Source organism: Oncorhynchus kisutch, linkage group LG11 (assembly GCF_002021735.2).
Source record: "Oncorhynchus kisutch isolate 150728-3 linkage group LG11, Okis_V2, whole genome shotgun sequence".
NCBI classification, from domain to species: Eukaryota; Metazoa; Chordata; class Actinopteri; order Salmoniformes; family Salmonidae; genus Oncorhynchus; species Oncorhynchus kisutch.
Genome location: NC_034184.2, coordinates 46,461,397 through 46,479,541, shown reverse-complemented (window position 1 = coordinate 46,479,541; position 18,145 = coordinate 46,461,397). Strand labels below are relative to the sequence as shown.

The window sequence follows — 18,145 nt, the reverse complement described above, 5'->3', positions numbered from 1 at the left end:
TATTCAATTCAAAATGTTGGCTATATTTTAACTCTTGTACGGCAAGCGTGAATGTCTGACTGAAAATGTCTAAGAGGCTGCTTTGAGCCACAGCTCATTGTAGCTACGTTAAATCTAATCACATCATTGTTTCCTCGAGACAGCGTGGTATCGAGAATCCTTATGTCCAAGTGAAGAATCTTGTAGTGTGTGACGCACGTCTGTGCCACATTGTTAAGAGCGCGCACCACTATAATGGCAAGTAAAAAAATATATAAAATAATACAGGAAAGACGGTTGTTTAATGTGAGAGGCTCAGTGATGTTAGGACTTTGAAAGTCATGTAACATACACCCGGCTTAAATGAAATAATGGATTTATATTCAATGGATTTATTAAAATATACGCCCACCCACATCTGCACACCAGTGTTACCACTTGTCTCCGGTATGCTGGCATGCGCATGGTATAATGCGCACGGCACATGCAGGCAAGAATGTTGTTAAAATGGGCCTGTTTGTAAGGGGGTTAAAGAAAAAGCAGTATGAGGCCTCCCGAGTGGCGCAGGGGTCTAAGGCACTGCATCGCAGGGTTCGATCCCGGTCTGTTTCGCAGCCGGCCACGACCGGGAGACCCATGAGGCGAAGTCCGGGTTAGGGGAGAGTTTGGCCGGGCTGTCCTTGTCCCATCGCACTCTAGTGTCTTCTGTGCAGCTGGATTCTGGGTTAAGCGAGCAGTGTGTCAAAAAGCAGGGTCGTGTTTTGGAAGACACATTGCTCTCGACCTTTGCCTCTCCCGAGTCCGTAGGGGAGTTGCAGCGATGGGGCAAGACTAATAAAAAGCACTATATCTCTTTAGAGACATTTTCTTATACTGTATTCACTTCACAAAAGCACCTCTCCAACATGTTTAAACTTACCTACCTTCTATTATCAAGTAGAGCACATGATAATGAAGCTGAGAGGATAGATAGAGTATGTAGAAGAGGGTAAACAAACACGGTGTTCTATTTATACTCACCAAGTTGGGCAGAGCAATCATCATGAATGTGTTGCGTGGCCATATGTGCAGATAATTAGGCTTCATGGCAAACTGGGAGCAAAGTAAAAGAAATGACGGCATTATAACAGCATAAAGAAGATAAACACATTATACACAACAGACACAGTAGCATTGCATTAACCAAAAGTTGATCAACAAACGAGATGACACCTGATACCCTATGAAATACTATGTTGATACAATGAACATTCTCTGATGAAGGTTGACTGACAGAAAGATAAGTTAAGTTAAAATAAATGTGCATCTGACTGGTAGTGTGCAGAAACTTTTTCCTGTTGATACAATGAACTATAAAAACATATCAGTTCAGATTTAGGTTCAAATAGTATTTCATTTGAAATACTTTTAGTGTTTGATTGAGCCTGACTGGTGTGGCGGATGGGTGGGGAATACACTTTTGGGACTATAGCATTGGCTCCATTGCACCAGTAAAGCTCATTGAAGCGTAGCTTAAGTATTTGAAAGAACATTTAAAACTATTTGAAACATAACATTACTTAGAGTAGGAGTGCTGATCTAGGATCAGGTCCCCTCTGTCCATATAATTGTATTCATTATTATCATCTAAAAGGCTAAACTGATCCTAGCACTGCTACTCCGAAACTGTTTTTGAATATGGCCCCTGATCTGATCCTGTGCCATGTTCTGAGCATCAGAGGACCAACCTCTCCATTGATGGGGGGCATGGTGAGCTCCAGGTACCCATGGGGGATGTAGGTCTGACTGAAGTTGAAACGGCTCTGACGGAGGAACTGTTTCCGAATGGCAGAGAATGCTCCATCACACCCCACAATCAAGTCTGCCTGGATCTCCTCCTTTGTACCATCAGCCCTAAGACACACCATACAGTACCACCAACATCATTGAATTAAATGTCAATGTCAATAAAGTTGTCAGTTTATAATTAATTTTGAATAGGTAGAATGTTAGTGAATAAGCCCTAAATTAATAATTCACTGTGCGGCAGTGCTAATTCTCACAGCGGTAGGGAGGTTTTACTGCTAATTTGGTTGTAAATTGTATGACACAATTACCTCAAGGCCACCCAATTTCAGATCAATAAAAAAAGTTATGCGTGGAGGCTTAAAAGCAACACGTATATTATGACCCTATGACACATATGGCGTTGGACATGCACTAGGCCACATGCAATTAAATGCAGGAACAAAGTCCAACCAAAAACAATAAAACAAGAGCAAGGCAACTTTAGAGAGCACTTTAGAAAGAGAGGGAGATATATAGAGAGAGAGAGAATGTGAGTGTGTGTGTGTGTGTGTGTGTGTGTGTGTGTGTGTGTGTGTGTGTGTGTGTGTGTGTGTGTGTGTGTGTGTGTGTGTGTGTGCGCGTGTGCGTGTGTGTCCGTGTGATTACTAACTGTTTACCTGAGAAAGGTCATTGCTCCTGTTTCAGTGCTCCAGTTGAGTAGTTTGTGGGCGAAGTTCAGCTTTGTGGTTGAATACGTCTCTGCCGCTGCAGTTACAGAACAACACATTACAAAAACAGACTTACATGACACAGCAAACATGGGGCAAAACCTTACAAAAAAAGGGGAGGCAAGAATTGACTACATTTAAGCAATAAGGCATGAGGGGATATGGTACAGTGCCTTGCGAAAGTATTCAGCCCCCTTGAACTTTGCGACCTTTTGCCACATTTCAGGCTTCAAACATAAAGATATAAAACTGTATTTTTTTGTGAAGAATCAACAACAAGTGGGACACAATCATGAAGTGGAACGACATTTATTGGATATTTCAAACTTTTTTAACAAATCAAAAACTGAAAAATTGGGCGTGCAAAATTATTCAGCCCCCTTACGTTAATACTTTGTAGCGCCACCTTTTGCTGTGATTACAGCTGTAAGTCGCTTGGGGTATGTCTCTATCAGTTTTGCACATCGAGAGACTGACATTTTTTCCCATTCGTCCTTGCAAAACAGCTCGAGCTCAGTGAGGTTGGATGGAGAGCATTTGTGAACAGCAGTTTTCAGTTCTTTCCACAGATTCTCGATTGGATTCAGGTCTGGACTTTGACTTGGCCATTCTAACACCTTGATATGTTTATTTCTGAACCATTCCATTGTAGATTTTGCTTTATGTTTTGGATCATTGTCTTGTTGGAAGACAAATCTCCGTCCCAGTCTCAGGTCTTTTGCAGACTCCATCAGGTTTTCTTCCAGAATGGTCCTGTATTTGGCTCCATCCATCTTCCCATCAATTTTAACCATCTTCCCTGTCCCTGCTGAAGAAAAGCAGGCTCAAACCATGATGCTGCCACCACCATGTTTGACAGTGGGGATAGTGTGTTCAGGGTGATGAGCTGTGTTGCTTTTACACCAAACATAACGTTTTGCATTGTTGCCAAAAAGTTCAATTTTGGTTTCATCTGACCAGAGCACCTTCTTCCACATGTTTGGTGTGTCTCCCAGGTGGCTTGTGGCAAACTTTAAACAACACTTTTTATGGATATCTTTAAGAAATGGCTTTCTTCTTGCCACTCTTCCATAAAGGCCAGATTTGTGCAATATACGACTGATTGTTGTCCTATGGACATAGTCTCCCACCTCAGCTGTAGATCTCTGCAGTTCATCCAGAGTGATCATGGGCCTCTTGGCTGCATCTCTGATCAGTCTTCTCCTTGTATGAGCTGAAAGTTTAGAGGGACGGCCAAGTCTTGGTAGATTTACAGTGGTCTGATACTCCTTCCATTTCAATATTATCGCTTGCACAGTGCTCCTTGGGATGTTTAAAGCTCGGGAAATCTTTTTGTATCCAAATCCGGCTTTAAACTTCTTCACAACAGTATCTCGGACCTGCCTGGTGTGTTCCTTGTTCTTCATGATGCTCTCTGCGCTTTTAATGGACCTCTGAGACTATCACAGTGCAGGTGCATTTATACGGAGACTTGATTACACACAAGTGGATTGTATTTATCATCATTAGTCCTTTAGGTCAACATTGGATCATTCAGAGATCCTCACTGAACTTCTGGAGAGAGTTTGCTGCACTGAAAGTAAAGGGGCTGAATAATTTTGCACGCCCAATTTTTCAGTTTTTGATTTGTTAAAAAAATGTGAAATATCCAATAAATGTCGTTCCACTTCATGATTGTGTCCCACTTGTTGTTGATTCTTCACAAAAAAATACAGTTTTATATCTTTATGTTTGAAGCCTGAAATGTGGCAAAAGGTCGCAAAGTTCAAGGGGGCCGAATACTTTCGCAAGGCACTGTATATGGCCAATATATTATGGCTAAGGGCTGTTCTTAGGGGGGTTGGGGGACCATTTTTTGTTAATTCCGTGCAATTCTACACATTTTGCAATGGGGCGGAGAGAAGATTTCACAATTTTATAGCAGATTTCATGCAATTTTACACATTTTGCAATAGTGTGGAGAGAAATGTTTGCAGTTTTTAATATGATATTTGAGTGAGACTGATCAAAAAAATCTACTGGGGTCGCCATCGACTACGATAACAAGTTTATATTGCTAAATTAGTTTAGTGACCAGCTATCTAAAACATGTAAGCCGACATGGGCTAATCGACTGACTATCAGTGACTGACATAACAAGAGAAAAACTGCTGATTCACAACCAAATTTCTAAATTGCACCTTGTGTATTCTACTATTCTAACTGGCAACAGTAAGTTCAGACCCAGACTGATCAGAGGGCCTTCAAAAGGAGGGACGCTGCCAGTTGCCCATCCCTGATATGGACTATTAGAAAACCCATAAGAGAAACCGCTATGTGTCTCATTAGTCAGACGAATCATGCTCTCACTAACCTATTATCTCTACCCCAAGGCTGTGGAGCTTCATTTAACATATTTTTAGGCCTCAAAAAATACCTTACATCTCAAGTTTATTTGTTGTACAGGATAAACATGGTATACACCGTCCAACACTGTGGATTGATCGCAGCATTCGCGCAAAACTGAAAGCGCGAACCACTGCTTCTAATCAGGGCAAGGTGACCGGAAACATGACCGAATGCAAACAGTGTAGCTATTCCCTCCACAAGGTAATCAAACAAGCTAAGCGTCAGTATAGAGACAAAGTAGAGTCACAATTCAATGGCTCAGACACGAGAGGTATGTGGCAGGGTCTACAGTCAATCACGGACTACAAAAGGAAAGCCAGCCCCGTGGCGGACCACGATGTCTTGCTCCCAGAAAAACTAAACAACTTCTTTGCTCGCTTTGAGGACAACACAGTGTCACTGACACGGCCCGCTACCAAAACCTGCGGGCTCTCCTTCACTGCAGCCAATGTGAGTAAAACATTTAAACGTGTTAACCCTCGAAAGGCTGCCGGCCTAGATGGCATCCCCAGCCGCGTCCTCAGAGCATGCGCAGACCAGCTGGCTGGTGTGTTTATGGACATATTCAATCAATCCTTATCCCAGTCTGCTGTTCCCACATGCTTCAAGAGGGCCACCATTGTTCCTGTTCCCAAGAAAGTGAAGGTAACTGAGCTAAATGACTATCGCCCCGTAGCACTCACTTCCATCATCATGAAGTGCTTTGAGAGACTAGTCAAGGCCCATATCACCTCCACCCAACCTGAAACCCTAGACCCACTCCAATTTGCTTTCCACCCCAATAGGTCCACAGACGACGCAATCACAATCACACTGCACACTGCCCTAACCCATCTGGACAAGAGGAATACCTATGTAAGAATGCTGCTCATCGACTACAGCTCAGCATTTAACACCATAGTACCCTCCAAACTCGTCATTAAGCTCGAGACCCTGGGTCTCAACTCCATCCTGTGCAACTGGGTCGTGGACTTCCTGACGGGCCGCCCCCAGGTGGTGAGGGTAGGTAACAACATCTCCACCCCGCTGATCCTCAACACTGGGGCCCCACAAGGGTGCGTTCTGAGCCCTCTCCTGTACTCCCTCTTCACCCATGACTGCACGGCCATGCATGCCTCCAACTCAATCATCAAGTTTGCAGACGACACTACAGTGGTAGGCTTGATTACCAACAACGACAAGACAGGGAGGAGGTGAGGGCCCTCGGAGTGTGGTGTCAGGAAAGAAAAACTCACACTCAATGTCAACAAAACAAAGGAGATGATCGTGGACTTCAGGAAACAGCAGAGGGAGCAGCCCCCTATCCACATCGACGGGACAGTAGTGGAGAAGGTGGAAAGTTTTAAGTTCCTCGGCGTACACATCACGGACAAGCTGAAATGGTCCACCCACACAGACAGAGTGGTGAAGAAGGTGCAGTAGTGCCTCTTCAACCTCAGGAGGCTGAAGAAATTTGGATTGTCACCAAAATCACTCACAAACCTATACAGATGCACAATCGAGAGCATCCTGTCGGGCTATCATTCAGAAGGCGAGGTCAGTACAGGTGCATCAAAGCGGGGACCGAGAGACTGAAAAACAGCTTCTATCTCAAGGCCATCACTGTTAAACAGCCATCACTAACATTGAGTGGCTGCTGCCAACATACTGTCTCATCTCTAGCCACTTTAATAATGAAAAATTGATGTAATAAATGTATCACTAGCCACTTTAAACAATGCCACTTAATATAATGTTTACAAACCCTACATTACTCATCTCATATGTATATACTGTACTCTATACCATCTACTGCATCTTGCCTATGCATATTCTTATTAATTCCTTTACACTTGTGTGTATAAATAAGGTAGTTGTTGTGAAATTGTTAGGTTAGATTACTTATTAGATATTACTGCTTGGTCGGAACGAGAAGCACAAGCATTTCCCTACACTCGCATTAACATCTGTTACCATGTGTATGTGACAAGTAAAATTTGATTGGAGTTTAACTAAATTCTTACTTGAATGTTCGTTCTCGACAATGCAACAACAATAATAAATATTACAATATAAGAATACAAAGTAAATGGCTCAGTAGAATATAATCATTTTTTTTTGCATAAGTATAACACAGGAAAGCACAATTTATAGTCCAATATTTATTTGAGGATCTGGGGCCCCATGTCAAAATGTTTAAGTCTCCTGAGGGGGAAAAGGTTTTGTCATTCCCTCTTCACGACTGTCTTGGTATGTTTGGACATGATAGTTCGTTGGTGATGTGGACACCAAGGAACTTGAAACTCTCGACCCGCTCCACTACAGCCCCGTCGATGTTAATGGGGGCCTGGTCGGTCCACCCTTTCCTGTAGTCCACGATCACCTCCTTTGTCTTGCTCACATTGAGGGAGAGGTTGTTGTCCTGGCACCACACTGCCAGTTCTCTGACCTCCCTATAGGCCGTCTCATCGTTGTCGGTAATCAGGCGAGAGAAACTATTCATATTCATCTTAATAATCCATATTATTTTATTGTAGAAATGGCAGATTGACATCAAGCAGAAAATACAAGATGAACATATTTGCCATTCAAGATGAGTGGATAAGCATACTGCATTTCAATAAGCACATAAAATATTGAGAATCTGATGAGCTCTCCAGAGCCCTATACATAGTTAGCGAGGTAACTTTCAGTCAACTCTGGATAACCGGTACCAGGAAAATGGCTCACCTTTTAGCCATGTAAATTTCTTGCAACGAATCCTTCAGCACTAACATGCTCCCGTGCAGGATAACTTAGACCAATGAAATCAGATTCCTCCGTCTCGCAAAGATTGCGTCATCATCCCCTTCATTTGACGACGACGACTGATAAAATATTTTATTAATCAAATGTGTTGTTGTGTGTCAAAAAATGATAATGTTACATAATGTTACATAATGCATTTGAAACTTCATGCACATAAAACTTGTGATTAACTTAATATCATTATTTTATCTATAGGAGTGGGAAAAAAGGTGCTTGTGCATTCATAAGCACACCAAAGACGGCGTTAACAATAAGTAATATAATAAAGACGCAACAAGCCTATTTAACACCATAGCCTGCTGAATTTGCAAGCTAACTTTTCTTTCATTTTGATTTCGGCACAAATTACAAATGTGGCACTGACTCGCCCATAGATAGATGTTTCAGCATTGCCTCAATGAAGAGTCTGGCGTTCGACTAGGTATGTGCCACATCCAGGCGCAGTTCCAAGCCTACTAGAGTTAGCGGCAGGAGGACAAGCAATAGCCACTGTTGTAGTATGGATGAAGCCTAAACTGGAATTTGAATCTAACTGAAGCTGGCAAGCTTTAGAAAACCCAGAGTAGATTTTTCTTCAATCGAAGTACACCCCTCAGGCATTATGGGAATAAGGATTTTCATTCTCCTACCTGACAACAGTTCTTTGTTGAGGTTGGCTCTGTCGACAGACAGGATGTACTGAAAAGAGAACAGGCTATTACATTACCTCTCAACTACACAGAATAATGTGACGCTGTAACACTGACACTACCACTTTTTTATAAAAAAAAAATACTTATGAAAATGTCAACAATGAATACATTTCAAATACATTTAGAAGCAATGCTCGGGAGTCTTAAAACATTCAGTGACTGAAATGTGAGTGGGATCGGGGAGTCTGTCTATTGTCTAGTAAGAATTACTGAGTAGATAGCTCGAGTAAGCTTTGGTTCAAATCATCTTTTGAAGTGTTGAGTGGATGGGATAATTGATTTAGCGGAGCATCCATTGGAAGTGCCCCTTTTTATCTTGTCCTTTCTACTTGAACAATTTGGTAGAATAAAATCCCTCTCTTTCCCACGGAAGAAATAAATACTTCTCGAATTAGCTACCATGTCTTCTCCCTCCACCCCTCTATCCATCACCACTCTCTGCCTAGCCGACCTCACCTAATTATTTTCCATAACTTTTTTACAGTATATGTCTGATTGTGTCTTCTCATTTGTTATTCACTTTTTCCTCATCTACATTTTTTCCCTAACATCCTGTCTTCCCACTTCTCTTAATGAAGGATTACTGAGTTTAGTGGGCTACTATGAAGATATTTGCCTAAATATAGTTCCTCTTTAAAGACAGAATAGAACAGAGGTTAACCCCTTTCTAAAACACGACTCCCAACAGCTCTGTGTAGACAATAGGGCTCCCCTCCATCATCATATTGCAGGGTACCTGTCCTGAGCTGAGCATCACCTTTAATATATGGGGTGGAATTACAGCTCATGTCATCTATCATAGGTAGAACCAAACGGAAACATGTGACAATGTTGGGAAGTTTACACCACACAGGACAAGACAGGTGTTCAAATATTATCATTTAAAAATTTTAGCTGTGCTTGATTTAGCTTGCTTGTTGAAATGGTACCAATAAAAAAATGCAGAAATGCAAACAACACGCACCTGGCACTCCAGGCAGTCTGAGGCCAACGCTTAAAGCATCTGAAAAAGTGCAAATACTATTTGAAAAAATGTCTGCAATGGTCACGGTGGGCTGGTGTACATTTTACAGTATTGTCTGAAGTCAAAAGCTTTGTAATAGATGAAAAAGCTTCCTCTCAAACTAAAATAAATAACACTTACCTGTGGGGTGACAGGTACAATGTGCTTTGTTTCAGGTCTGTATTATGACCCTCCTTGACCTCAGCAGCCAACTGTGACCAGTGTAGACATGAGTTCAAATACTAGTTGTACTCTTTCAAATACTTTAAGCATTTGCTTTAGTCTGCATGGAGTGCCAAGTAGGCAGGGTTTGTACTTTGGCAATTTTTCAATTGGTTCCATTTCACAAAGCAAGCTCAATCAAGCAAAGCTAAAGTATTTAAAATGATAGTATTTGGCCACAGGTCTGGTTACATCTCAAATGAACACCTATTAAGAAAATGAACAATTATTGGTTTAAAGATGTAATCCGCAGTAAGGGGAAAAGCGCCACTGCTGCCCCATGGCCGTTGTTATTGTTTGATGAAGCAGAGCTGGGGAGCATCCCGCATTGTTGTAAAAAAGTGCAGTACATATGCTGCTGTTCTATTACACGTGCAATGACGTCAGAGCGAGAAAAAAAACAACAACAATGTTATTGTAATATCGCAAACGGACGTGGCAGTTTCACCATTAACGATTCCAGCTTTAACAGACTATTCACACTGTGAGAACCTACAGTACCAGTCAAAAGTTTCGACACACCTACTCATTCAAGGGTAATTTCTTTTTTTTCTTCTACATTGTAGGATAATAGTGAAGACATCAAAACTATGGAATAACATATGGAATCATGTAGTAACAAAAACAGTGTTAAACAAATCAACAAGTATTTTAGATTCTTCAAAGTAGCCACCTTTTGCCTTGATGACAGATTTGCAAACTCTTGGCATTCTCTTAACCAGCTTGACTTGAATGCTTTTCCAACAGACTTGAAGGAGCTCTCACATATACTGAGCACTTGTTGGCTGCTTTTCCATCACTCTGCGGTCCAACTCAGCCCAAACCATCTCAATCGGGTTGAGGTCGGGGGATTGTGGAGGCCAGGTCATCTGATGCAGCACTCCATCACTCTCCTTATTGGTCAAATAGCCCTTACACAGCCTGGAGGTGTGTTGGGTCATTGTCCTGTTTAAAAACAAATGATTGTCCCACTAAGCGCAAACCAGATGGGATGGTGTATCGCTGCAGAATGCTATGGTAGCCATGCTGGTTAAGTGTGCCTTGAATTCTAAATAAATCTCTGACAGTTTCACCAGCAAAACACCCCCACACTTCCTCCTCCATGCTTCACAGTGGGAACCACACATGTGGAGATCTGTTAACCTACTCTGCGTCTCACAAAGACAAGGGGTTGGAACAAAAATCAAACATTCGGACTCATCAGACCAAAGGACAGATTTCCATCAGTCTAATGTCAATTGCTCGTGTTTCTTGGCCCAAGCAAGTCTCTTCTTCTAATTGGTGTCCTTTAGTAGCAATTTCTTTGCAGCGATTTGACCATGAAGGCCTGATTCACGCAGTCTCTTCTGAACATTTGATGTTTAGATGCGTCTGTTACTTGAACTCTGTGAAGCATTTATTTAGGCTGCAATTTCTGAGGCTTGTAACTCTAATGAACTTATCCTTCCTTTCCTGTGGCGGCCCTCGTGAGAGCCAGTTTCATCATAGTGCTTGATGGTTTTTGGGACTGCAATTGAAGAAACTTGACAGAACTTTATGTCTCAAAGTAATGACTAGTTAAATAAAGGTTAAATAAAAATAAATACAAATTATTTGAGCTTTTCTTGCCATAATATGGACTTGGTCTTTTACCAAATAGGGCTATCTTCTGTATACCACCCTTCCTTTATTACCTTTATTTAACCAGGAAGGGCTCATTGAGATTAAAATCTCTTTTTCAAGAGTGCCCTGGCCAAGATAGGCAGCACCAAGTCATTACAAAAAAATTACAGACAGACATGAAAAACTACAAGTAATCTAGTAAAAACCATTGAATTCACAAGAGTATAAAACAGCAAATTAAAAACATTGACAGGTCAGGGAATCAGCCTCAAAATCCTTCATCGGTGATTTAAAAACACCAATCGGGACAAGTTCTTCCAGTTTAAAAGTATTTTGTAAGGTGTTCCAAGCCGATGGCGCAGAGTACATAAAATCCCTTTTACCAAATTCAGTTCGGACATTTGGAACAGTTAGCAGGATAAAGTCCAGCGAACGAAGAGAGTACCCACCACATTTCTGAACAATAAAAATGCACAAATAAAAAGGTAGTAAACCCAAAATGGCTTTGTAAATAAAAGTATACCAGTGACTGAGCCTACGAGTGACTAGAGAAGGCCAGCCAACCCTGGTATACAAAGTGCAGTGGTGCGTATGGGTTTTGCAGTATAATATAAATCTTAAAGTGCCATGGTAAAGAGTGTCAATTGATCTCAAACACTGAGCGGAAGCATTCATATATAAAATAACCCCATAGTCTAGTAAAGGCATAAATGTAGCTGATACTAGCCTCCTTCTGGCCTCATAAGAAAAACAGGCCTTATTCCTAAAATAAAATCCCAATTTCAGCTTCAATTTTTTTGTAAGTTATAGAATATGCAATTTAAAAGAGAGGCCGTCATCAATTAAAATTCCAAGATATTTATATGAGGTTACAACCTCAATCTCCTTGCCCTGACAGGTAGTAATAGGTGAAAGGTTCAGAGGTCTATTTCTTGCATTAGAAAACACCATTAGTTTAGTTTTGTCAGTATTGAGTATAAGCTTCAATTGGCACAAGGTATGTTGAACAGTATAAAAAGCAGTTTGCATGTTCTGGAAAGCTTTTGTAAGAGACGAGGCACAACAGTAAATTACAGTATCATCAGCATAAAAATGAAGTTGTGCATTTTGGTGCTCAAACACATTAAGAAGGAAAGAAATTCCACAAATGAACTTTTAACAAGACACACATGTTAATTCAAATGCATTCCAGGTGACTACCTCATGAAGCTGGTTGAGAGAATTCCAAGCGTGTGCAAAACTGACATCAAGGCAAAGGGTGGCTACTTTGAAGAATCTCAAATATAAAATATATTTTGATTTGTTTAACACTTTTTAGGTTACTACATGATTCCATATGTGTTATTTCATAGTTGATGTCTTCACTATTATTCTACAATGTAGAAAATAGTAAAAATAAAGAAAAACCCTGGAATGAGAAGGTGTGTCAAAACTTTTGACTGGTACTGTAAAATAGGTGTTAATTTGAAATGAAATTACATCAAGTATTCTGGGATTTAAATAAAGGCCTGCTTTGTTTAGGGGATTTTTTTTTTAGATGATGAATCACACAAACCTCATTCCCTTTGCTCCTTGTTGCAGAGAAGTGTAATGATTAACAGAGTCCCTTTGGGATGGAAGAGGTCCTGTTGATTCAGTAAATCTGAGGCCATTGACCATTGTTTGTGTCTCAATGCTTTCTATGATGAAAGTCTGCTAAAGTGGTGAAGTGACATTTGCATCTCTTGCCTTTGCAACCATGATTTTTATGGTTGCAAAGGCAAGGGACGCAAATGCCACTCCAATTCAAGAATGAAGGTTCTTTTGCACGAGTGAAGTGAGTTCGGAAAAACTGAAAGTATGCATCTTAGAATTAGTTTTCACATACAAACGTTATATGTCCGAACTCAGAATCAAATAGTTTTCACAAAAATAACATGGTCCCTGTGTTAGAACGTGTGTTTTGATTGCTGATTTTCTACATTTATCAAAGTCCCATCGGGTAGTCTGATTTCAGATGTATCCATGTAAACAGGATTATTAGGGGAATCGTTCTTCTTGCAAAGCATGTAAACGTTTTAAATCAAACTATTATATTAATCTGACTATTCATAATAATCGTATCATTTTGTGCATGTTACCGTACTCAATGATGTATTTAAGAAACTGTAATTATACATAAATAATACAAAAGGCTGACAGACTACTGTGCTACAAGGTAATGGTCATACTTTGTCTTGCGTGGAGAATTCATTCTTAATCTATCGAATGGGAGTTACAGTGTGGTGTGTCTAGGCGTTGCATCAGCAGAGTTACCTGTCCTTTCTTGCCATAAGGAATGGGGGACTGTGTCCCATTCAAGGAGTGGATCATTCTGGAATGCATGGGGATTCCTTTGGAGACAATCTAGAGAAGAAATCAAACTGGTCAGATCTGCTCATGGAATTACATTGTCAGTGTATAACATGCGTAATAACATGATGACATGATGAAGACAAGCATATTGAAAAAGGAATCCAGCACTAAATCAAATCAAACTTTGTCACATGCGCCAAAACCATCCCTTAACCACCAATGCAGTTCAAGAAAGAGTTAAGAAAATATTGACCAAATAAACTAAAGTAAAAAATCATAAAAATAAACAAAATAACATTAACGAGGCTATATACACAGGGGGTACCGGTACCGAGTCAATTTGCAAATTTGCATGGATACAGGTTAGTTGAAGTAATTTGTAGTTAGGGGTAAAGTGACAGCATATTGTAGATAATAAACAGCGAGTGTGTGTGTGTGTGTGGGGGGGGGGGGGGGGGGGTCAATGTAAATTGTCCAAGTGGCCATTTGATTAATTGTTCAGCAGTCTTATGGCTTGGGGGTAGAAGCTGTTAAGGAGCCTGTTGGTCCTAAACTTGGCGCTCGGTACCTCTTGCCATACGGTAGCAGAGAGAACTGTCTATGGGTGACTGGAGTCTTTGACAATTTTTGGGGGACTTTCCATTGACATAACCTAGTATTTAGGTCCTGGATGGCAGGAAGCTTGCCCCCAGTGTGGAGTGCGATTGAGACTGCGGATTTGTTGGGGCGGTATGCGAATTGGAGTGGGTCTACGATATCCGGGATGATGCTGTTGATGTGAGCCATGACCAACCTTTCCTACCAACATGAGTGCTACAGGGTGGTAATAATTTAGGCAGGTTACCTTCGCTTCCTTGGGTACAGGGACTATGGTGGTCTGCTTGAAACATGTAGGTGTTACAGACTCAGTCAGGGAGAGGTTGAATAGGTCAGTGAAGACACTTGCCAGTTGGTTATCTCACAGTCGGAACAGCTGGTGCTCTCATGAATGCCTCAGTGTTGCTTGCCTCGAAGCGAGCATAAAAGGCATTTAGCTTGTCTGATAAGCTCGCGTCACTAGGCAGCTCACGTCTGGGTTTCCCTTTGTAGTCCTTAATAGTTTTCAAGCCCTGCCACATCCGATGAGCGTCAGTGCCGGTGTAGTAGGATTCAGTCTTAATCCTGCATTGACGCTTTGCTTGTTTGATGGTTCGTCTGAGGGCATGGAGGGATTTCTTATAAGCGTCCGGATTAGTGTCCCGCTCCTCGAAAGCGGCAGCTCTAACCGTTAGCTCGATGCCGGTGTTGCCTGTAATCCATGGCTTCTGGTTGGGATATGTACATACTTTCACTGTGGGGACGACATTGTCGATGCACTTATTAATGAAGCCGATGACTGAGGTGGTATACTCCTCAATGCCATTGGATGAATCCCGGAACATATTCCAGTCTGTGCTAGCAAAACAGTCCTGTAGCGTAGCATCCGTGTCATCTGACCACTTCCGTATTGAGCGAGTCACTGGTACTTCCTGCTTTAGTTTTCGCTTGTAAGCCGGAATCAGGAGGATAGAATTATGTTCAGATTTGCCAAATGGTAGGCGAGGGAGAGCTTTGAATGCATCTCTGTATGTGGAGTAAAGGTGGTGTATGTTTTTTGTCCTCTGGTTGCACATGTGACATGCTGGTAGAAATGAGGTAAAATGGATTTAAGTATTAAAGTCCCCGGCAACTAGGAGCGCCGCTTCTGGATGAGCATTGTCTTGTTTGCTTATTGTCTTATACAGCTTGTTGAGTGCGGTCTTAGTGTCAGCATTGGTTTGTGATGATAAATAGACGGCTACGAATAATACGGATGAGAACTCTCTTGGTAGATAGTGTGGTCTACATTGCGCACCAGTTGTTATTGACAAATAGACATACACCCACACGCCTGGTCTTACCAAACGTAGCTTCTCTGTCCCGCCGATGCATGGAAAATCCCGCCAGGTCTATATTATCCGTGTCGTCGTTCAGCCCCGACTCGGTGAAACATAAGATATTACACTTTTTAATGTCCCGTTGGTAGGATGGTCTTGATCGTATATCATTAATTTCGTTTTCCAAAGATTGCACGTTGGCTAATAGAAAAGATGGTAGTGGAGGTTCATTCACTCGCCTACAAATTCTCAGAAGGCAGCCTAACCTCCACCCCTCCAGTCTTTTCTTCATGCAAATGACGGGGATTTGGGCCCGTTCCTGATAAAGCAGTATATCCTTTACATCAGACTCATTAAAGAAGAAATCTTTGTCCTGTTTGAGGTGAGAAATTGCTGTTCTGGTGTCCAGAAGTAATTTTTGGTCATAAGAGATGGTAGCAGCAACATTATGTACAAAATAAGTTGCAAAATAAGATACAAACAATGCGAAAAACCAAACAAAATAGCACAGTTGGTTTGGAGCCCGTCAAACATCAGCCATCTCCTCTGGCGCCATTATAGTTCTCTAGCAACAACAATTGGCAAAACATTTAAAACACATCTATCCGTTCGGCCATAGTTCAGGAAAGTGGATATTCTTGGCTCTAAATATGGGCTACCTAAGTTCATTCTGTCCTCATCATGACTGCCCTTGAAGGTTTACTTGAAAAGCTGGCAAAGCCCAGACTCTCATCCCAGGGGGCATGGGCACTTTGAATATTTCATCATTACGAATACTGTAAGATAACAACAAAGAGCAACTGCCTGGTTCAGTTTTCATTGCTTACGTGCTGTTGAGACTAGGAATTAAATTTCCCACAGTGGTAGCCAAGAAGGACAAAACAGAACAACATACCGTGTCTTCCATTCCCACTTGTTTCAATGCTTGGCGACCCCTGTGAGATAGAGCTAGATTGATGCTTCTTCCCTTGACTATTTTGGCTTGGCGGATATCTGGTCAGGATCAGAGATGGAGAGATCAAACATTCAGGTATGATGATACTCAAGTCTAACATACACAAGCTACTAGTCAATCCAAATGTAATTTCACTGCATCTGATGAATGCTTGTGAAACCAGTGTCATATGCCAATCATAACTTATATTGAAATACATGTTTAGATTGCTGTTTGATTGCTATGAGGACAGAAGCCATCCCAGCTAGCACAGTGGATCTGGGACGATTCTGGCTGAGCGTCGGGGCACTCGGCTGAGAGTCAGACTTGGCCGACGTCATGTGGCCCGAGAATGGGCCGCCTTCGGCAGTATTACTTATGGCTAGGATGTGGGGATTGAGTTCGGGCCGATTCCGGTGTGAGTTATCTGGCTGCATTATGTAATTAACATTTCATTATTTATTTTTCCTTATTTTCTCATTGTTTCTGTGATCAAAAAATAAAATGATAATTTAAATGAAATACTTTAAGAGTCCTGTGTAGTATTTTAGTATTTTGATACTCTGTGCAAGGCAATTGATAAGCATTAAAAACTTTGTGGATGGAGCCTCCTGAGTGGTTCAGCGGTCTAAGACCCTGCATCGCAGTGCAAACTGCATTTATTACAGATGCTGGTACAAGAACCATACCGGCCTCGTTCGGGAGACCCATGAGGCAGCGCACAATCGCGCTGTAGCGACTCCTGTGGCGGGCCAGGCGCATGCACGCTGACACGGTCACCAGGTGTATGGTGTTTCCTCCGACACAAAATGTTTTTTTTTGTGGATGGGTATAATTTGTATGTATAACATTTACAATAGTAATATTTCAAATGTCTAAAATCGGCTAATTTTGTATACATTTATTGCAATTTGCATCGGGCCGCTTCTGGGGGGATTCTGGAAAGATACCGGCAAAGTCAGCCCGATGTACTTGGGCCGATTCTGGACAGTCATTCATTGTGATTCAGGGCCGAGTCCGACACCTGATTCCGGGCCGATTCAATCAGTTCCGGCCTACCGGAAGAGGGCCGCTTCTGGGCCAATTGCTCATTGCTAGCGGGGATTGTGCTTTGTTGTTAGGAATATTGTAATGACTAATGACTGCATGCAGTGCATACTTCCAAAAATAGATGGACTACTGTGTAGCTGTTCAAAATAAGAGGAAGCACTTTATATGTTGAGTAATCAAGTGTTTACCTTCTCGAGATTCAAAGACCTCTACTTGAAAACCTCTTTTTGCAAAGTAGCAGGCATTCAAGGCGCCGACCTGAGAGAGGGTTGATTGAGTCTGTTAAAGGATTTGCATGTTTTTGCATTAGTTCATGGTGCAGGCAGCATCTATTTTCATTTTTATCACTTGTGATGAAAATGGAAATGGATTTAAAAAAATGTACATGGTTGCTGCACAGCAATATCAAAGGAAGAGATCAAAACAGTCATATTGACCTTAAGGCACTTTGCTTTGTCAATGGTAGGCTACAACAAGGACCGAGTAGTTTAAAGTGTCAATTACTCTTAGGCTGTACTCTTCCTTACATGATATTGCTTTAAGAGGCCTGCAATGAAAGTATAAAAAAATTATACTGTTTGTTTACAACCAAAATACTGTTAGCTCAGACCTGCCTTTTTCACCATCAACCCTATTGAGTCAATGGGGCCATCTGCAGTTTAGCAAATTGGCAAAGGCAAAAATGGTCCTATAACCTCAAGAAAATATCTTATTAATAGATTACACATAGATTAGATAACCTTGTCACAACATGAACAATTTTT

The 18,145-nt window shown here is 41.4% G+C and overlaps 1 protein-coding gene across 3 annotated transcripts in view; it reads right to left on the bottom strand.

Moving 5' to 3' along the window:
• The window catches only part of kmo (kynurenine 3-monooxygenase), a 37,235-nt gene that overhangs the window by 18,815 nt on the left and 275 nt on the right, over nucleotides 1-18,145 (bottom strand). Inside the window, exons 2-8 of one of the 3 annotated variants that reach the window (XM_020494994.2) lie at nucleotides 17,570-17,660; nucleotides 16,293-16,390; nucleotides 13,464-13,553; nucleotides 8,279-8,327; nucleotides 2,424-2,511; nucleotides 1,707-1,872; nucleotides 1,000-1,071 (exon numbers count right to left, since the gene is read on the bottom strand). In XM_020494994.2, coding sequence (XP_020350583.2) covers nucleotides 1,000-1,071; nucleotides 1,707-1,872; nucleotides 2,424-2,511; nucleotides 8,279-8,327; nucleotides 13,464-13,553; nucleotides 16,293-16,390; nucleotides 17,570-17,660 — 654 coding nt within the window. The remainder of the gene's footprint in view (nucleotides 1-999; nucleotides 1,072-1,706; nucleotides 1,873-2,423; nucleotides 2,512-8,278; nucleotides 8,328-13,463; nucleotides 13,554-16,292; nucleotides 16,391-17,569; nucleotides 17,661-18,145) is intronic. The other 2 variants (XM_020494995.2, XM_020494997.2) reach the window with 2 other exon arrangements.